This window comes from Episyrphus balteatus, chromosome 2 (assembly GCF_945859705.1).
Source record: "Episyrphus balteatus chromosome 2, idEpiBalt1.1, whole genome shotgun sequence".
NCBI lineage: Eukaryota > Metazoa > Arthropoda > Insecta > Diptera > Syrphidae > Episyrphus > Episyrphus balteatus.
This window is the reverse complement of record NC_079135.1, coordinates 24,914,880-24,937,344: the sequence shown is the minus strand read 5'-3', so window position 1 is coordinate 24,937,344 and position 22,465 is coordinate 24,914,880. Positions and strand designations below refer to the sequence as shown.

The following is a 22,465-nucleotide window of genomic DNA, read 5'->3' as shown; positions in this document are numbered from 1 at the left end:
TGTTTTTTTTTTGTGAAAATCAAAAACGCTGCTAGAACGATATGAACTAGTACTCGCTTTTGAGATGACTGATTTGTACACCCACAAGAATTGACATTTATACAAAAACTAAATCATTTCTTTTATCCAACTCAACCCAAACGAACAACTTTCGTAAAACTACTTTTCACTTTTCTGACTATTAAAACCATTCTTGTTGCGTGAGTTTCGTATACTAGTTGCTAAAAGCGAAATAGACAGTATTTTAATTGAAAAACTGGTTAATGAATGAAGATCACTTTGATCTAATGACATTTCAATATTTTTCTATTTTGATTGTAGAACTGTGAAAAGCAGTTTAATTAAAGTCGTTGGATTAATTTTTGTATAAATGTCACTTCTTTTGGCTGTCAAACTCAGACATCTCAAAAGCGAGTACTAGTTCATATCGTACTAGCAGCGTTTTTGATTTTCACCAAGAAAATTATTTTATCAACATGAAAGTATTTGTTGCACTTTCTGCTTTGTTAGCAGTTGCTTCTGCCACACCCTTATATTTGGCTCCAATACCAACTTCTTCAAGCCAGTATCATTCTCAGGATGGAATTGGTCAATACGCTTATGGATACAATGATCATCTATCAAATAAGCAGGAAATTAAATCGCTAGATGGAATTACCAGAGGAGCTTATAGCTACATTGACTCCAACAACGTTCTTCAAACTGTTAACTATATTTCTGATGCTGGTGGCTTCCGAGTGACAGCAACCAATTTACCAAAACCTGTAGAAGCTCCAATTATTGCCACTCAAGATTTACCTCAACAAGTTCCTGATACTTGGGAAGTTGCTGCAGCTAAATCTGCTCATTTTGCTGCTGTTGAAGAAGCTAAATTGCGATTGGGTGTGCAGGAAATAATTCCACTAGCTGTTAACAATTTACCACAACAAGTTCAGGATACACCCGAAGTTGCCAAAGCTAAGGCAGAACACTTTGCTGCAATTGAAGCAGCAAAAAATCAAATTCTAATAATTCCATCTCCAATTGGACATCCTCAACAAGTTGTCGATACCCCAGAAGTAGCCAAGGCTAAGGCTGAACATTTGCTTGCTATTGAGCAGGCTAAGCTAAGGAATTCTGCTCCTCTGATCACATCACCAATTCAATTGTCAGCTTCCAGTTCAGCACCATTACCATCTGGTGGATTTTCATACTCATCAAGTGTTGTGAATTCACCTATTCCACCTTCCATACCTCGTTATGGATGGATGGATCACATTCTTTACACTACGCTATAAGATAATTTTTTCGGATTTTGTACTAAAAACGACTTTTAAAAAGTAATAAATTCATTTCTTGCAATCAATTTTGTTTGAGTTTTGTTTGAACGTGATAACGCCTTATAAGTTATAAGAGATAAAAAGAAATCTGCTATATCTTATTTGAAAGGTTAGAATCTAAAGGTGAATACTGAATATGATATGGATTTTAAAAAATTCAATCATTAAATAGGGTAAATCGGGGTGAAAAGAGATGGTAAAAAAAAATTATTTTTTAAACGGTATGCTTTGGTTAAATAGAGAGTTAAATTTTTGTATTTTGTTGTCGATAGATAAATTTAATACAAGAATGGTAAGACAATGAAAAATTTCTGAAAAAATTCAAAACTAAGTTTCGAACGGTTTTCTAAAACAAAAAATGAAAAAAGCCTTTCGGCAAAGTTAACAGGGAAAAAAAAATTTTTTTCGACAATTTGAAAGATGTCATTGGAAACACAATGAAGAAAAAATTAGACATTTGATACGGATTTTTTTTAAACTAAGATTACCAAACATAATTTTTTAAAGAAGCACCTACTTTTGTATCGATTTTTTTTGAGCGGCTTTATTGTTTTTTATTTACAAAAAATTGGATTTCAAAAATAATATTTAACCGAATAACTGTAAAAACAGTGAAAGAAAAATTGATTTTTTGAAATGAAAAATAATTCCCTTCAAAAAATTCTTGCTTTTTTTTGTAGATGTAAAACAGACATGATTGAGGTAAATATTTTGAGCTGAAATAATAAGCGTTTATATGGTTTAAAATTTATAGTAGGTTTTTGTATATAATATTGACAAATTGTTGTAAAAAGAAAAAAAAAAGTTAATTTTGTTTTTTTTTTTTTTTCACTTCAGATTCTTTGATGTAGTAAGCTTAGAACAAGCTTTTAACTACAATCAGAGGCTCATCATAAGTGCATGTTAGTGGTTAGTAGACAAAAAATACAACCTCCCACATGCACAATATAAAAACAAAATAATTACAAACAAATTTACAAGTTATAAAATTATAAGTACAAAAAATCCAACATTTATTTAAAACATTGATTAACAGTCACGATTGTGGAGCACTGGTTCGAAACAATGTTTTTAAAACCATTTTCGTCAAATTAAAGTCTAAGGATGAATGGTTCAAGTTAAAAAGTTTACTCATGCGACTAAGAGGCTCATTAATACCATAGTTTGTTCTATGAAAGTCGATATGCAAAGGTTCAAATCTTCGTAGGAGGTGAGATCCACCCGGATAATTTATACAAATACAAGCTAATAGATCAGGGGCGTCAATTTGGGAATTAATAAGCTGATGAAGAAAGATTAAATCATTATTTACACGTCTCTGTGCTAAAGTTTGTATCTGAAGAAGTTGAATGCGATGTTCATAAGGTGGCAAGTTGAAAGGGTCGGTCCAAGGAAGACCTTTTAGAGCGAAGCGTACAAAATTGTGTTGAATAGATTCGATTCGGTTTTTATGAACTTCATAAAAAGGACTCCATACTTGAGAAGCGTACTCAAGATGGGGTCGAACGTAGCAGTTGTACAAAGATAGAGTAACAAATGGATCATCAAATTCCTTTGCCCAACGTTTAATAAAACCAATCATTGAGCTCGCTTTATTTACTATAAAATTGATGTGTTCAGTAAATCCTAAATTTGAACTAAATTGGACACCCAAGTCTTTGAAGCTAAATACTCTACATAGCTTATGTTGCAAGATGTAGTAATCAAAAATATTAATGACTCGTTTTCTCGAGAATGTAATTGTTTGGCATTTAGCTGGGTTAAGTGAAAGGCCATTTTTACCACACCAAACATTAAAACTGTTAATATCGCTTTGTAGAAGGATACGGTCATTGTCAGACTTAATTTCTTTAAAAATCTTCATATCATCAGCAAATATGAGAATATCACTTGAAGTTATGCACGAGATTACGTCGTTTATAGCTAAAATGAATAAAAATGGGCCTAGGTGACTTCCCTGAGGGACGCCAGAGTTGGCTATAAAAAGATCTGAAAGACAGTTTCTAAATTTGACCTGATAGGATCTTTGGTTAAGATAAGATTCTACCCAGGCAATAAAAATACGTGGAAAACCAAAAGCTTTTAATTTGAAGATTATTATTTTATGACTAAGTTGATCAAATGCCTTTGAAAAGTCAGTGTAAACGCAGTCAACTTCATTTGTTTGCTTTTTTCATGAAAAATACATGATTTCAAGAAATAATTTGAATATTTTTTAAACAACGTTTAGATTTGAATAAAATTTTATTTTTTAGGAGAGATATAAGGCTTTTTGATGACATAGTTTTTTTTGAAAGCTTATCATATAAAAAAATGACTAGGTAAATGAGAAAAAAAAGTATTTTATTTTCGTGTTTTTTTTTTTACTTTTTTCTTCAATAAATTAAAATAAAGTACAAAAAAAGTAGCCGAAAAAAAAATAAACATTATAAAAAGTTTTTTTTTCACTTTTTTCTACAAAAAGTAATTAATTTTTTTTCATTGTATGCACTGTAAAGAAATAAATATAAATTTACATTACATCTAATATTAAGCTATTTATTTGTATAAAATGAAACTTAATATAAAACTTAAAACAAAAAATATTTTATAAAAAATTTACATCACTAGCTTTTTTTCGCCTTAGGCTCTGAACACACCAAAAAGTTTATATAAGGTGTTGACCGTTCAAATAAGTGTTTTTTTTTTTAACTGGGTCTTTTGTGGCCTTAAACCAATTACTTCTAGAAATGTTTCTTTGACCTTTTGATATGTTAGAAGTGGTATTGGTGGAAGCACTTCTTTGTTGCTTCACCTTGTTTAGATTTTTTTTTCTGGTGAAAGTGGTTCCACAATCGCATTTCATCAAGCCTTATAGTAGAAGTCACCTAAATTTTCCACTTCCTCCAATCCGATTTTCTTCTAACCTTGAGACTAACAAAACTTTTATAGAACATTTAAACTTACCCTCAATTTGCTTCTAATAAAAATGTCAATTGACAAAGATTGACTAGAGCTATTAGACTTAAATAAAAAAGTACACACAGGACACTGGAATACATAATGACAAATGTAGTATTATGTCACGTGTCCTGGCTAAAAGGACTTTGATTAACCTCAATCAAAATTTGTCGGTCTTTGAACTTTGTATGTACCCAAACAAAGTGTAGTTTGTTGCTTTTGATTATTTTATATCGTCGACAAAGGATGATGGCGTGTCCTTTTTTTTTTAAAAGCCTCTTTTCTATGAATTTTTTCCTTTACAATTGTTTATTTATTCATGTCCCAAAATTGTCTGATGATTATTCTAATTGAATGTGATTGCGTCAAAGTGTAGTTGTTGTTCATTGGGTTTTTTTTTTGTATTGTCCACTATTGAATACCAATTTCAGTTCCAACACTTTAATCACAGCAAATAGAGATCCAGTTTGATTGAATTAAATAAGTTGGACTTGGGTAACACAAAAATAACCCTGCAACAGTCCTTTATATTGAAGACAGAATAACTTTCCAAGTAAATATGTGATAGTGTGAGAGTGTATGGAAAAGTGTGTGCGTTTACTGATTTCCAATTCATCAATAAAATAAAATCACGGCTTCCATTTAATTCTGTTTACTTTTTCAATAATGCATGTGGCTGCCTTGAAATTGCATGAGGATATGATTGCTGCTTCGCTTTTTTCACTATACTATTGAACACACTCCAAGTACTGAAGAAGGATTCGATTGCAGGCGTATGTAGGTACCTATAGTTGATTGCAGCAACAGAACAGAGCGACAGGACAAGTTTTCGCTTTATTTTTTTTTTTTTTTTTAGCTACGCAAACGAAAACTATACTCGCACGTAGTAGCTTTTGGGTGATGGGTGAGGGCGAAAGTAGTGTATCGACACAGAGGACTCGTTAAAGTTGGATTCATTTGGCATGCATTAGTGTGTTTTTTTTTTTTTTTTTTTTGAAAGGCCGCACAAGGATATTATATGGGCCTCCAGCCTGAAGGCTTTTCTTTTGTCTCTTTTACAATCAATTATTGTTGTTGTTGGTGGTAGTGTGTGCGGTCGTTGGATGGAGGTTCTGGGAATCAATCAACGCCAAGGTGGTGGTTAAGTAGAAGAACAATCAATGGTAAATTGCACTTTGGGTGTGGGGCCAATTGGGGGTGGGCGAGGTGGGGTGGGGGTACAATTAAGAAAACCGACTCAATAAATGATTTAAAAGTATTGTGCGAGTATAGGCAGAAAGAAAGAGGGAATGTTGGCATATATAAATTTAAATCCAACATAGATTGATTTTGTATTGACATTTTAAGACTTTTTTTTTATGGCGTATAATTATTGTCGATGGAAGATTTTTTTTTTTTTTGTTTTGGTTTGCTGGAATAGCTGATGGACTTTTCATTAACCCGTTGGCCCTTTTTTTTAAATATTAATCGATTGTAAGGTAAACAGATAAAGGACTTAGTTAGAAAACTGCAAACCTGCTAGCTCGACTTTTACACTCTTGACAAAAATATAATATTTATAAGCTTATCAAAAATTTAATAAATATTTAAAGAATTCATAAGATTTGAAAACATTTTTGTAATTTTATAGGAACATTAAATTCACGATAACAACTATAAGGTTTTTGAGTAAAAAAAAAAAACTACGTATTTAAAAGAATAGAATCGTATTTTATAGATTTTGATCCATGATTAATTCAGTATAAAAATTCAAATAACTTGCAGCTACAAAAACCTCTGTAATTTAAACCTGTTAATTATTACTGACTTTCCCACACACGATTTAACTCATTTTTAAATATTATTGAGTATGCATTTTATTCATATTTTATCAGTTATTTAAAAAAAAAAAAAAAAAAATATTTTTAGATTTAGTAAAAAAAAAGTTTTTTGACAATTGTTTAATGACTTTTTTTTTAATTTTTTTTATGGAATGATTTATATTTTGTAAACAATTGCAATGGAAAATACTTTTTTAAGAACAGCGTTAAGATTTAAAAGAAAATCTAAAATTGCATGTAAATGGCGTTCTCCGTTTGTTGTTTGCTCAATGTTAGCTTAAAAATAAGTTTTGTTTTCTTCATTTCTTAAAAAAAATCTTTCAAATTTAATTAAATTTTGTCTTTTTTTTAATTTCAACATTCAAAACATTAACATTTTAAACAAATTTGAACATAAGACTAAAACCGTGCACCCTCTTCTACTTATTATTTATACACGCAGAAAAAAAAAAAAAAACAAGCTAATAACAACAACAAGTAGATTCTTTATTACATTAAGAGAAATTCTTAATTTCTTAAAAATGTGCTAATTTAAATGAATATACTTATGTATATAAAGGTAAATCTTATTCAATTATTCCAAAACATATTTCACAATGTTTTACTACACATTTGAGAGAATTTTTAACAAAAAAAAAGCCAATTTTTTGCTTACTAAGGCAAATAACTTCGGAAGCCGGCCTAACAGCTCCGATTTTGATGATTTTTTTTTCTAAAGTGCTTCGTCCGTAATTCAAACATACAACAAAAAAAAAATTTGAATGCAAGGGCAATATTTACAATATAAAGATATAAATGTTTACAAAGCCCAAAATTAATTTCTACATATCTGTAAAATTAAAATCAATTAAATTAAATGGAGTGTTTTTGAAAGAATGGTTCTCAATCCATATATTGAAAAAAAAAAAAATGTTTCTTATTAAAATTCAAATTTATCTTTAAAAACTTTGTAGCCATATTTATTGTTAGCTTGATTCATATTCATAAAAAATTATTTTTTTACTTAATAAATATTATTATTGGTTCAAAACAAAAGAGCTGAGAAGCGAACTTTGTTTTTTTTTTTTATTTTTTTTTTCTACTTTAAAATATTGATACAATTTGTAACAAAAGTATAATAGTTTGTTTTATAAAAAAAAAATGATACTAACTACATAATGAAATAGTAAAATATATTTTAAAATACAAGGTCTATACAGATGCCAATTTTGAATAAGGCATTTATGTTTTATTGTTATTTCTTATGTTGTATGCAGAAGGTAACTTCTTCCTTTTTTTCTTCCAATTTATTGATTTTTTCCAGAGAAGAAATGTAATTTAAGGATTATTTTTAACATTAACTGAGTATATTTTAAGGGCATATAAATGCGTTTTTAGAAAATTCTATCTAAGCATGTAAAACTAATTTTTTCAAAGAGCTTATTTTTTGTTTCCCTATTAATAAAACATAGATTATAAAAATTATAATAATTGGATAAACCCATTTTCATTAAAAAAGAAAAACTCATCTAAAATGATAAAATACTCAAGATGACATAATGTTCTTCAATACCTACTGCAATCAACATTATTTACCATATTAAGTAGAAAAAAAAAAAAAAACTCAACACATCTGCCACAAAATTCTTTTGTCAACTGCATTAATTCCATGTTCAAATGATATCCTCATTTCCAAATTTTAGGAAAAAAAAAAACAAAAAAAACAAACAAAATGCATAAAAACACATCTTATCAGAATTTTTCCATCATAAATTTGACAAAATTAAACTGGTTCATTTGACCCATGGCACTTAGCAAAACCAGCTTCAAAAAACCCTTTTTCATCACTTGTATTTCCCACTATCAACAAATGCATTTTCAAAAGAATCTAGTATATTTTAGAGTGATGTCTTGTCCACCCCTGATATTATCCTGCTACACCTCTTTTTTTTTCCAACTGTTGATAAAAATCCAATCATAACAAAACAAAATAACCAGTTTAGCATCTAAAAGTAGTAAAATAACCTTAATATCAACACATAGTTTTTTTTTGTTTCTTTCTGTCAAAAAAAAAGGGTCCTTTAAGTCCTTTATAGTAAGGTATCTAGATTTTGTAAAAACTTTGAGGTATGTTTATGTAAATGAACCAATGATTGAATTTGCATATGAAACCAGTTCATTTTATGAAATAGAATAATTCGTTACTTGGGTAAAGTAAGGTAATGAGCAAAAGGACAACAACGCATACGACAAGGACATCACGCACGTTAATTCATTCAAATTCTTTATTCCTTATTTTTTTCTATTAGTATTGTTTCTATAAGAACTCACATGTCACATTTGGTATATCCCATAAATGTGTACACACACGGAAATTCCGAAATTCCAAATAGCAGTCAGCTGGTGCTAGACTGGAAGAGAAGGATGAAGAGAAAAAGGAAGAGTGAGCAAATTAAAATATATACAAAACAAAAAAAACCAAAAGAGCCCAGCATGTTGCTCGTTTACGTGAACTAATAGTTGACACGTGAACAAGAAGCGTGCCTTAGAATATGGTTTATGTCTCATAAGAGATCTTTTCTTGTCGAAGAGACCACACCCCGGGCGACAACGAATAAATCTCTCGCTCCAGTGGGTTGCAAAAAGGGTTCCCTTGTTACTGCTTCTTGTTCTTATTTATAAAATTCAAAATTCATTCGATCTTCGTTAGAGAGGCACACACACACAAGAAATACAAACTCGTACCTGTTATCCCAACTGGAAATTTGATCACTTTTCTTTTTTTTTGAAAATTTCTTTTGTTACAATATAACCAGGATCAAAGAAGTTATAGAGGGTCGTTATATATATTTTTTTTTTAATTTCTAATTCATATATGCGCACGCGTATATTTTGAACAGCAGAGGTGTTTGCCACGCGATAGTCACACTTTACAAGCAAGCAAACACACACCGCAAGGGTTTCAGTTTCTATAGTTGTTCGATGTTATAAAACATCTGCGGATTGAAAAACTAAAAACTATATAATGTTGCAAGTTGGCCTATTGAGAAATGGAACTCGGGGATTAAATTTTTGCAAGGCCAACGTAGAATCACAGTTGTGATGTGATCTATCAATGGAAAACGCATGCATTCTTACGGATGGTGGATACAAGGAAAATTTTACCAGAGATGCAATTTCAAAATTTTGTTTATTTTTTACACAATCTATTCTAAAAGAAATTTAATTATAAACTTGCCTCAAGTCTTCGTAAAATTAAATACAAATTCGATGAAATTGAAAAAAAAAGGATTGTTGAAAAACGCCTAAGAACTTACTAAAGATTGATGGTGTATAAAATCCAGAATGGACCATCATATCATTAACATTAACCAAAAGGTCTCTCAAGTCAAAGCACTTTTTAATGCAACCAATCAGTTTTTTGATCCGATGTTTAAAATACGCATTCATTTCCGATTTTGTTTGCATTAAAATCAGAACCCAGGCGGTCAAGGTCTTACACAGTTACATGCATTTACTGCTGTAATGCCGGTTCTAAAATGAATCATTAAGCAAATATGAGTTTTTTTTTTTTAATTAATATCAAATTGCAGACAAAAAGTCTACGGAGACATTTCGCTCGACTTGATAGTATTGCCTTTGTTTTCTCATCGATAGTGGCAGCATTAGGGTGGGTAAAAAAAAAAATCGAAATTCGTTTTTTGATTTTGTACTCCGAAAAATCGATTGCTAAATACCTCTAGAAAATACACATCAAGTGTGAGCTTTTATAATTAATGGGAAGGTCCTCCGCTTTGCAATTTTCCATTTTTTCATCAAGCTTCTACTAGAAAAAAATCATTTTCTTATTAATTGACTTTTTAGCAAATTTCTTTACATTATCTTGTAGGAAATTTAACGCTCTACAAAAAAGGCCTAATACACTTTTTTCGTTTATCTAACCGTTTAATAGATATTTGAGGTCCAAAAATCGAGAAAATCTTTAAAAATTCGTTTATTGTTCTTAATTTTGTAACAAATTGAAAAATTATAATAATCAAATGCGCAAGAAATATTCTTGTAGGAAACAGATTGTTCCACAAAAAAGGTTTTGTTAACTTTTTTCATTAATCTAACCATTCTAAAGATATTCGAGGTCAAAGTTAAAAAAAATTATAAAAACATTTTTTACTTTTAAAAATTTTCCAGTTCACTGAAAATTTATTATTTTTAAATTAGCAAGTATTCTTGTAGGAGCTTAAACGTTCTACAAAAAATTCCTTGGCATCAAATTGATTGCTTTAAACCTTTAGAAGATATTCGTATCCAAATCACAATGCATACGGGTCATAAGAAAACTATTGAAATCAGTGGGCATTGGTTTACCAATTTTACCTTTTTTATAAATAAAATAAGAATATCAATGTTTTTCAAACCCAAACTATGAATATCAATATTAAAAAAATTTTGTTTAGTATTATCGTGTCAAGAATATTAAAACTAAGAAATGTGAATAGCAAAAAGTTATTTTCCAAAATAATAAATGGCAAAACTAATGTGTTACTCTCATGTTACATGTAAGTTACATACACTGTCTGTGACCGATAAAAAAAGGCGGACAATTGAGAAAATAATTTTTTACATAATAATAATGTAATATACTACTTCTTCTAAGACAAAAAAATCAAAAAAAAAACTTTGTGGATTTACATTTTTTATATCTTTCTCTCAAAATAATAATTATTATGATCTATAAAAAAAAATTTTAGCAAAAAAAAAAAATGTGAAGTCCCTTTTTTGACTTACTTTTTGTACTAATCCAGTAACTACACATTATTATCTTTCCATTAAGCCATCGAAACCTAAAAAATTATTTTATTATTAGATCAAAAACAATAAGTGTGTAAAATTTCAAGTTTCTAAGTCAACTAGAACTAGTAGCCGCCGGAAATGGGTTAACTGTACCTGCCATAGAACCTTTTTTTAAACCCGATTTTCACCGAAACTATAATAATTTGATTTCAATGATTTTTTTTTGTAAAAATGCATATTTTTTTTCAAAATTTTATTTTTGGCTTATATTAAAGTATATATCTATTATATATATTAAAGTTTGGTTTTGTGTACGTTCGCTAACCGGCCACACAGACTGACTCATTTTCTTAATTTTTTTTTGAAATCAAAGAGGCATAAGAGGAGAAGGTTTAAGGCAAAAAAAATTCAAGATTTTATAGGGTAAATAGGGGTAACACGACATTGAAAAAAGAGGCTATTTTCTAAACGGTACGTCGTAAAGAGTTGACTTTTTTTTAAATGATAGACAAATTTATTCAATAGTTAAAAAAGGTATTGAAAAAATTCAAAAAAAATTCAAAACCAAGTTGTTTTTGCACAGAAATTTGAGTTACACCATGAGAAAGATATTTAAAAAAAAATTAGGGGTCTAAAACTGATTTTTTTCATAGGCCCTGTATTTTGAAATAAACATTTTTGAAAAACAACCTAATTTTTAGATACATTTTTGAGTAGTCTTTTATTTTTTTGGAATTTTTAAAAGTCTGCAAAAAATCTCAAATTTATAGGAAAAATAGGTTTTAATCATGCGCATGCATGTACAAACTTTTGAATTTTTAAATCGATTTTTGACCGAATAACGGGAAAAACAATTTTTTTGTCCCAAGTTTTTTGGTCGTTTTTAACATAGGCCATATTTTACATAGGCCACTTTTGCAAAAAGTTTTTTTTAAACTCTTTTTACGAACTTTTTAAGTTTTGATTCCCTTTTTCATTTAAAATGTTAACTAATTGTAGAGTCGAAAATTAAAAATAAATACAAAAAATGGCGGAACGAAGTCCGCCGGGTCAGCTAGTACTTTAATATAAGGCCAAAAATAAAATTTTGAACAAATTAAAGAAATGAAATTGCATACTTGTTTTGGAGCTCAATTTTATTTCAGATGTTGTTTTTTTTTTTTGTTTGAAAAACGAATTTCAAATAAAAAAAAAATCCAAGTTCTAAAATTATAACAACTTGAACCAGTGCTACCCAGTAGTGCATTTTATTTTTTTTTATCTCTATATCACAAATGTTTCGATTTCAATAAAATTTACGTTTTTATGTTCCAAGTAAACCTGAATTTTAATTAGAGCAAAATATTGATTTTTAGTAAATTTATTTTTAATTGAATAAATTTTCAATTTGCATAATTTAAAACAAAAATTCCAACGTTTGGGTAAGAGGTTAATATTAGTTTCATTCAAACAACGATTTGTTGGTAGTTTTGTATGAAATTTAGCAAATATACATAAATATCGTGAATTTAATAATTTTATTTTTTGTTTATTAAATTTTTCCACATCAACAAAATATGCTTACTTTTTTACCTATATTTTTGAGTGAAAACTAAGTTACTTTTTCAACAAAAAAAGAAAAATTTTAAAATAGTTTGCTATCAATAAAATTCAAGTTCACTTAACCCTTTCGAACCCAGCGTTACTCTCTCGTAAAATATACTCTATTAAATAATTTTTTAGTTTTATTTGAATATTTTTATGAAGAAATGAACTGGATATAAATACACTGAGTAATAAAAAATTGTTATGAAAACAAAAAATTCTACCTCAAATTTTTCAAGAGCTTGAATTTAAAAAGTCCTAAAAAAGCACGAAAAAATTTTTTCACAAAAAAATCCTAAAACAGGTCGATTAGATAATTGAACTGTCTTTCAAAATCAAAAAAAAATTCATTGAAAGATAGGCCTTGTCTAAAAATTTACATTTGAATTTTTTTAACATAATCATTTTTATCAAAAAACAAAACCGACTTCCATGGCTAAAACTGGGTTTTATGGTTTTTCTAATAGTTCCTAACTAAACTAAACGAAATTGAAATGGGACCACATGGCCACCAGCTTTCCACTACAAAAAGAATTATTAAAATTGGTTCACTCAGTCCAAAGTTATGAGGTAACAAACACACAAAAAAAAAATACAGTCGAATTGAACACCTCCTCATTTTTGGAAATTTACTAAAATCGGTTATATATTTTTGTAAAAGTTTTGAACAAGTTCAAAAATAAAATTGATTGGAAACTGACTGAACAAAAGTAATTGCAATGTTGGAAGGTCTAAAAAAAACTGGTAAATTGATTTTTTGTCCCTTAATCCAAATTTTGGAAGTATTTTGCTGTTTAATAACATAAATATTATTTCAATAACTTTCGTGCTGATTTTTGGTGAACTATTTCTCAATTTTAGATGTAGATTTTTAACATTATTTGTTTGTACATGTGACTTTTATATTAACTATATCTATCTATTTTAGTATCAATCTTTTTCTACCGCTTTTTGTTAAGGAAATAGCTTTTTGACCTTTTTCTAAACTCACCTCAGTTTACCTTACTAATATTTCAAATTCTCTAAAAATCCTGAAATTGCAAATTTTTAAATTTGATTTTCTATGAAACTGAGTTCTTAATTCCTTTTTCATGGCGATCGTTATTCGGCATCTTCAGTTTTCCGAGGCTAGTAAGAGTAACCCACTTACTAGGAGTTACTTTAAATGAGCTGTTCAGGTTTAATGACTACTAATTTATTGAGTAGAAGTGGTGAATCTGCGATTTTTTTAATTTTAGCTGTGATTAGCCAGTTTCAGCTGCAACTTACCAGTTTCGGTAGCGATTCGCAATTTGCGATTTACCAGTTTCTGAGAGATTTGGTAAAGACTTCTTTAAACACTTTTTTCTACAATTTTAAGAAATTATATTCAACAAATTAAGACTTCTTTAATTAGCTTTATAAAAACTTTATAGAAGCCTTATAGAAGCAATAACCTCACTTTTGGGTTTCAATTTTTCTATTGTTAATGCAGCTTCAGTTTAACTAGTAGATCTTCAATATTAAAAAGCATTCTTCCATTCTTCTTAGAACATTTGTCACATTTGACAATCTTGGTGAAATTCACATTTACCATTTTGAAATGTTGATTGTTGTTGTTTTCTTTTTTATTTTTTTTTTTTCTTTCTCTATCTTCTTTTTTTTCAAATTTTCCAATTTCGATTCGAATGTCAATCTGTTGCAGCAGCAGCAAAAATTAAAAAAAAAAAAGATATGCATGCAATGCACCCAATTCACCTCTTCTATGCCATATAGAGAGAAAGTCAACTAACTGTCATTCAGTTTGAAGTTGAATCAAACAGGATTCTCCTTTATTACAATTTTTTTTCTTTTTGTCTTTCCTGTTCATCTTTTGATGCATCGCATGTTGGCTTGACTGCAGATGCTGATACTGATGACTGTCGTACATATAAAATAGACACATTTGTGTGTGTGTGTGTGTGTGTATTTATGTGAAAGGATTCACATTGAATTGCGAGGATGCTGATAGTGCGGTGCGAACACCGCTAACAGTGTCTAATCAAATCAACCAGGCAAACACGCAGTGTGGCAAAGAGGAGGCTCAATTCAGCTCGGTAGAAGATAGCAAGGAGGCCGGAAGGGTATAGATCGTATCGAAATTGGCTTCCCGTGTGTGCTCTCTCTCGCGAATGACTACGAGTATATCACATCCTGAGAAGAGGGCTTTTTTGTTTTTAAATGTTCGTCCTTAAAAAAAAAAAATTAAAAATGAAAAAAAAAACTTTCAATGCTGCAAGGACTTTCTTCCTCAGGGATTTACACATATAAATGTTGGCATATACATTTATATAGTTTACTTTGCGCAATGATGCTCTGTTTTTGTATTCAGTGGCAGAGGTGGGTGATGCGATATATGGTATAAAGTTGGTGAGGTGAAAAGTCCTTATTTCTGTTGCTCCATCAATATACGAGTCGAGGGTATACCTACTCTCTACTACCTTTCTACCTACAGCGTTACGTAACGCATGCATTGATTTGATTTTCGTGTTAGAAAATAATCCCCGCGTATCAAATTGAAATTACGAAAGAGTTTCTTTTTTTCATTTTCAACAAACCGAGCGAGTGAGGAGGGCTGCTTTCACAAAAATACCCTTTATATGATAGTAACGCAGAGAGAGAGAGGGAGTGTTACATGCATTTCCATTCTATTTAGACTGTTAACTGGATTAAAAAAAAAAAATAGATAGATTGATAGAAAATAATAAAAAGAGTGTTGCCTTGGAATCACATGATGGCTGGCAAAAAAAGGGTTGCGCCTGTTGTGATTGTGATATCGCGTCGGTCGTTTCGTCGTATTATATAAATGATGGTTATTTTATATTCTCGTCAAGGGTGAATGCAGTTAGCTTTGGTAATTTTTGCATTTGCATTTTCCATTATAGCTAGCATTTGTATTTTTAAGATAGCAACTAAGCCGAGCAAATGAGTCGTTTTTGCATGTGTGTGGGATCGAGTCGTTATGCATAGTTACGAGCGAGATAAGATATAAAATATCACAGCACTCTAATAAGTGTATGGGGTTGCTAAGGTTATGATGAGCTTCTAAACTTGGTTATGGTAGAAAATGATGATATTAATATTATTTTAAGCTAATGCAAGTTTGATAAATTGGACACGTGAAAGCACTTTGGTAATATAACCAATCCTTTGAGAGCAATTAGGCAATGACTTTAAGAAAGAAAGGGTTTGAAAGAGTCAATAATTCAAAATGGCTGTTGAGCTATTATGCTCTTGAGCGTAAAAGGTATACAAACGATTTATTTAAAACAATGATTTTTAATGAAAAAAGTGAAAAAAATCAAACTTTTTTCTTTTAACACCATTAAATCCAGTTTTTATACGAATTTTATATCATCTGAAAGCATATTGTTTCAGCTCAAAATATTCATATCAACCATGTCTGCACGACATCTACAAAAAGAGCTAGAATTTTGTGAACTTAATCAGTTTTTACCAAAAAAACAAAAATATCAACCCTTTTATCTTCTCACGCCATTAAATCAATTTTTTTCTATAACAACCTATACTTAATTTAATATCATAAGAAAGCTTATTATTTCACCTTGTATATGACGCTTCAATCACGCTTCTGCGATGCCTACAAAAAAAGTTGGAATTTTTTTTAAAGCCAACCATGTTGAAATTTCAAACTGAGAATACGGTACTTAGCACACTGGTGGCTGGTCATGGTCAACAGATCCCTACAGATGTTTTGAGGTATTTCTGAAATTTTTTATTTTTTTTTTTTTTTTATAATCTGCGCGCACTAAAGGGGTTTTGGGTACCCTTAATATGTATCAACACAGTGCGAGCGTTAGGAAAAGAGGGAGGGGTTTATAAGGAGAAACCGATGCACATTAGTTTTAAAGTTCTGGACATTAAAATGGGAGGGAAAAACTGAGCCGGGTAATGCATTCCACATTCTCGTAGTGCGACTAAAGAAAGAATCTCTGTATTTGACGGTACGTCCGAAATTGGGCTCAAGTGTAAACTGATGGGCATTCCTTGAAGTACGAGTATCACGGTTGAATTGTTTAAGGGGAGGAATGCAGCTAGCTATTTCATTAGAACATTTTTTAAAAAAGTACCTATAAAATAAGGACAGGCATGATACATTCCGGCGGTGCTCAAGAGGTGGGATTGTACCAGTAATGTACCTATGACCTATCATTTTAAAGGCTCTATTTTGAATTCTATCCAAATAACTCAAGTGGGTCTTAGGAGCACCTGCCCAGATATGGGAGTTATACTCGAGTTTTGGACGAATATATGCTTTATAAATTATAGCCAGATCAGAAGGGGTGAAATATTTCTTACATCTTCGGAGGAAACCTAAGCATTTCGCAGAGTTTTTGGCTACATCGAATATGTGCTCATTCCACAAAAGGTGGTTTGTAATGGACATACCTAGAATCGAAAGCTGATCAGTTTCCTCGATGCAAGTACCACTCATGGATAGTGACAAAGGGGGAAGGTTTCGTTTTAATGATAGTAAGCAGCATTGTGTTTTAGAAGCATTAAATTCTACGCGGTTTCTTATTCCCCATTGGACAATGCATTCGAGATCAGAATTTAATGAGCTTATCATATTTTGCCGTTGGAGTTCCACATCCGAAGGACATGGGTGTGAATCTACAAACGAATATGAAAAGCTGAGTTTACTATCATCTGCGAAACAATTAAATGGATTAGAAGTTTCAGAGAGCAAATCATTAATGAAAATGAGAAAGAGAGAAACGGAGCCCTGGGACACACCAGCGTTTATATTATGGGTTTCAGACTTGAATCCATCCAAAACGACTTGAATTGAACGGTTCGAAAGGTAATTTCTAATCCAACGAAGAAGAGATTCATCAATACCGAATGAAAGCATTTTCGATAAGAGAGCTTGATGCCAAACTCTATCAAATGCCTTTGAAATATCAAGCGCAACAATCTTACTTTCTCCAAAACGATGTAAAGATTTGTTCCACTGATCGGTGAGATAAACCATCAAATCACCAGTGGATCTATTGCTACGAAAGCCATACTGCCGGTCATTAAGAAGCTTCCGTTCTTCAAGATATTTCTTAAGCTGGAAATTAATCAGCGTTTCCATGACCTTGGAAAGAAGGGACGTAAGTGCAATCGGACGATAGTTAGAGGGTGAAGAAGATTCGCCTTTTTTAGGGACAGGCTGGACAAATGCTGTTCTCCATCCACTCGGAAAGAGACCTGTAGAGTAGGACAGATGGAAAAGCTTACGCAGTGGTTTTGCCAGCGTAGAAGAACACCTCTTCAGAACTATGGGAGGGATACTAGACTACTATAACATTTTGTAGCTTGTAGTAAATGTACCGTTATGTGTGATATATCATATGAAAATTAATATTATAAGCATGCTCAATAAAGTTAAATTAAATTTTTGTCAGCCTTAGATCAAAAGAAAGAACGTGTTAAAAAATAGAACTTTATTTGACCGTTATCTCAAAATTGCACAAATATAGTCCTGCCTATTTTCTATCTACAGTATAAATTTCATTTATTTTATAAAAATCGTTTAAAATGGTCAAAAAACTTGGGACAAAAAAGGTTATTTCCCGTTATTCGGTCAAAAATCATTATAAAATAATTACGGTCTTAGGCTATAAATGTTCTATAAGTTTGAGATACGAAAAATTTAAAAAAATAAAAACTCACCTGAAAATACCCCAAAAAAAGTAGGTGTTTTTCAAAAATTCATATTTCGAAACGCAGAGATTTAAAAAATAATCAAATGAAGTTTTTTAAAATGTCAAAAAAAAATGTCCCCTACATAAAACCACTACATTTTCAAAGGACTACCTCATGTTTTAGTTTAAAAAAAAACTATTTATAACTTGGTTTTGAAATTTTTTAGATTTTTTTCAATACTATTTTCAGCCTAACAATAAATGTATGTATCGATTAAAAAAAAATTTAACTCTCTACAACGTCGCAGTTAGAAAATAACCACTTTTTTCAATTTTGTTTTACCCGTATTTACCCTATTTAAATTTTTTTAAATCCTTCATATGTTTTTTGGGTTATTATCTTTCAAATAAGCTATAAAAGACTTTTGTGTCTGTAATAGTTTATTTTTGATTTTGAATTAAAATTTTTGCTGCACTGATAAAAATTTCAGATGGAAAGGGAGAAAATGACGTCACTTTTTCGTGGATGCTGCCATGGTTAATCGATTAATAAGACGTTACCAAAAAAAAAATCCTTGCATAAAATGTATTTATTTTTTTTGAAGAAGTAATTTTAAGATTTTTATTTTAAGCTTTGAGAAATGAAATTGTAAACTTCAAAAGCTTTAAAAATGTCCTCCAAAGTATGGTTCGTACGGTTCCTAAGATTCGTAAGAAACGGGGCATGACATTGGGCCATGTACAACACTTGACGAGTATGTTTATCCATTGGAACCTACTCGATTCCATGACGGCACAAGCAACCTCGGGAGTGTAGGTAATAAGTTGCGGAAAATGTAGTGGTGCTGCAATAACCTGATTAGCCCTGGCAACTTCTGGAGTATCAACTACTTGTTGGGGAAGTTCATTTGGAATTGGAACTTCAAATACTTGATTTATTGCTGCTTTAATGGCATCAAAATGTTCATCGTTAGCTTTGGCAACTTCGGGAGAATCTTGAACTTGTTGTGGTAGTTCCTTAACTGGGATCGGAACTTCTTCTAACAAACCCAATCTTTGTTTTGCTTCTTCCACAGCAGCAAAATGAGCAGATTTTGCAGCAGCAACTTCTTTAGTGTCAGGAACTTGTTGGGGTAAGTCTTGAGCTTCAACAGGTTTTGGTAAATTGGTTGCAGAAACTCGGAAACCATTCGAATCAGCAATATAGTTGACAGTTTGAAGAACGTTATTTGAATCAATGTAACTGTAGGCTCCTCTTGTAGTTCCATCTAGAGACTTGACTTCCTGCTTAGTTGATAGATGATCATTGTATCCATAGGCGTATTGACCAGTTCCATCTTGAGAATGATATTGACTTGAAATAGCTGGAATAACTAGATTAGAATTAGCCAAATATGAAGTACTTGCAGAAGTGACTACTGCCAGTAAAGTAAGGAATGCAGAAAATACTTTCATGCTGAACGATTGTTAATGATTCAGTACTCGCTTCTGTGAGATGTCTAATTTTGAAACTGAAGAAGAGTGGCATTAATATACAAAAACTTAATAAGAATTCATCAAACTCTTTACAACAAAACTAGTCTTCAATCAAATGAGTTTATCACTGCCATTGTTAAAGTGTTACTGACATTTTGTTTTATACAATTTATTGACAATAGATTTAGGTAGAATGCAGTGGTTCAATAATTGATACCGGTTTATGAAAGAAGACCTAATTGTTTATTGATTTTCAGCTCAGCTCATTATCACTAAAGTTCAGTGACAAAACCCAATGAAATACAAAAACAATTGTATTGTTTCAGTAAACAATGAGTCTTCTTTCATAAACCATTAGGAATTATTTAATGAACCACTGTAGCTAAATCGGGGTTCAATAATTTGTACACGAAAGACGAAAAGTCATTAACACTATAACAATGATAATGATATACTGTGAACTCATTTGACTGAAGACTAGTTTTGTTGAGAGCAATTTGATAAATTCCTTATAAGCTATTACTATAAATGTCACTCCGTAATTAATTTCAAAAGTAGACATCTTACAGAAGCGAGTAATAGTTTATATCCTTCTACCATTCGCTCAACATGAAAGTATTTGTTGCATTCACTGCTTTACTAGCACTTGCTTCTGCAAGTACTTTGTATTTGGTTTCAACTAATCCATCCATTCCAGCTATTTCAAGTCAATATCACTCTCAAGATGGAACTGGTCAATATGCCTATGGATACAATGATCATCTATCAACTAAGCAAGAGGTCAAATCTCTAGATGGTACTACCAGAGGAGCCTACAGTTACATTGATTCAAACAACATTCTACAAACTGTCAACTACATTGCTGATTCTAATGGCTTCCGAGTTTCAGGGACCAATCTTCCAAAACCTATTGAAGCCCAAGACTTACCCCAACAAGTTCCTGACACTGAAGAAGTTGCTGCTGCAAAATCTGCTCATTTTGCTGCTGTGGAAGAAGCAAAACAAAGATTGGGTTTGTTAGAAGAAGTTCCACTATCAATTGAGGAACTACCGCAAAAAATTCAAGATACTCCCGAAATTTCCAAAGCTGAAGAAGAACACTTCGCTGCTATTGAATCGGCAAAAAATCAAGATCTAGCAGTTTCAATTCCAACAGAACTTCCTCAACAAGAAGTTTCCAGAGCTAGGGCAGATCACTTTGCCGTCATTGAAGCAGCCAACCAGGTCATTGCAGCATCTTTAGAACTTCCACAATTAGTTGCCTACACTCCTGAAGTTGCCTTTGCTAGAGCAACACATTTTGCAGCCATGGAATCAGCCAACAATCGAGTTGGTTCCAATGGATTCACATACTCCACAAGTGTTGTTCATGGCCCTGGCCCCGTTTCTTACGAACCGTACGAACCATACTTTGGAGGGAATTTCTAAAGCTTTCTAATGATCAGGGTTGTAAAAATATCAATACAAAAAATGCATTTGAAATTTAAAAATAAAATATTTACTGCAAATAAAAAAAAATTCATTGCAACTGAAAAATATAACTGAACAATTTTGCATTAAAAAAAATTTATTGCTACTGAAATATAATGAAAATAAGATGATTATTGCAAATACAAAAATTTTATTGCAAATAAAAAAATTTCTGCATTAAAAAAAATTCAATGCAAAATGTGTGCATTAAATGTTTTTCTAATTTTCGTCGTGCTTCTTATCATTATGGAGATTTGACCATACATAAGCTATTTAGACTATAATATTTACACTAATATATGGTCAAATAGCAAAAATTGTAAGAAATTTGACGAATATTAAAAAAAAAAAAAATATTTAATGCACACATTTTGCATTGAATTTTTTTTAAATGCAGAAAATTTTTTATTTGAAATAAAAATTGAATTTAATACAAAATATGTATTTTTATTTGCAATAATGATTTTATTTTCAATGCAAATATTTTTCAGTTGCAATACAAATTTTTTTTAATGCATTTTTTTTCAGTTGCAATTTTTTATGCAAAAAATTTTAATTTGCAAAAAATATTTATTTTTTTGTTTAAATTTTTAATGGAAAATAAATTCATTAACAAAACATATATTTTCTTACGACCCTGCTAAGGATACAATTTCTAAGAATATCTCAAAGCTTAAAATAAGATCCTCAATTATAACTCTAAATTACTTTCTTCAAGAAATAAATTAATTCTGTGCAATCAATTCTTTTTTTTTAATTAGAAGCCTCAACAACCATTTTGTATTTTTGACTCTTTCAAACCCTTTTTTTAAAGTCATTGACTAATTGCTCTCAAAGGTTTGGTTATTGCCAAAGTACTCTCACGTGTCCAATTATCAAACTTGCATTAGCTTCAAATTCTAATATCATAATTTTCTACCATATCCAAGTTTAGAAGCTCAACATAACCTTAGCAACCCCCAACATTTATTAGAGAGCTGTGATATAGTGTTTTTTCCAAAACGAAATCTTTTTTTGGTTTTTCTTAGAACGATTTAAAAAGTATTAAGAAAGATGTTGTTTCTTTACTGATTTATATCGATCATAATAAAAGAAGTTTTTATTCAACCATAGAATCTGTAAAAGAAGTTAATACATTAAAAAACATTTTCTATCATTTAAATGTACACATAAAATTTGATGTTGCTCAGAAGGTCATATTGTTGAATTGAACTATTTTTTGTTACAGTAGCGAAAATATAATTTTTTATAAACAGTTACACACTTTCCGAAAGTCCAGAAAGAAAACCTTCTGAATTTCTTATTTCAAGAAAACCAAACTTTCAAAGTAAACTGTCAATAAAACATACTTGAAACGCAATTTTTGTGAAATATTTTAAAGTATTTCGATAAAATACTATTTAAAAATTAAGAG

The 22,465-nt window shown here is 30.5% G+C and overlaps 1 protein-coding gene across 1 annotated transcript; it reads left to right on the top strand.

Moving 5' to 3' along the window:
- The first annotated feature begins 375 nt into the window (after window positions 1-375).
- Window positions 376-21,046, top strand: LOC129909327 (uncharacterized). The gene is made up of 3 exons (XM_055986413.1): window positions 376-1,236; window positions 19,470-19,534; window positions 20,164-21,046. Exons 1-3 carry the CDS (start codon window positions 477-479, stop codon window positions 21,007-21,009), a joined length of 1,671 nt encoding a protein of 556 aa, XP_055842388.1. The 5' UTR covers window positions 376-476; the 3' UTR covers window positions 21,010-21,046.
- The last annotated feature ends 1,419 nt before the right edge of the window (window positions 21,047-22,465 follow it).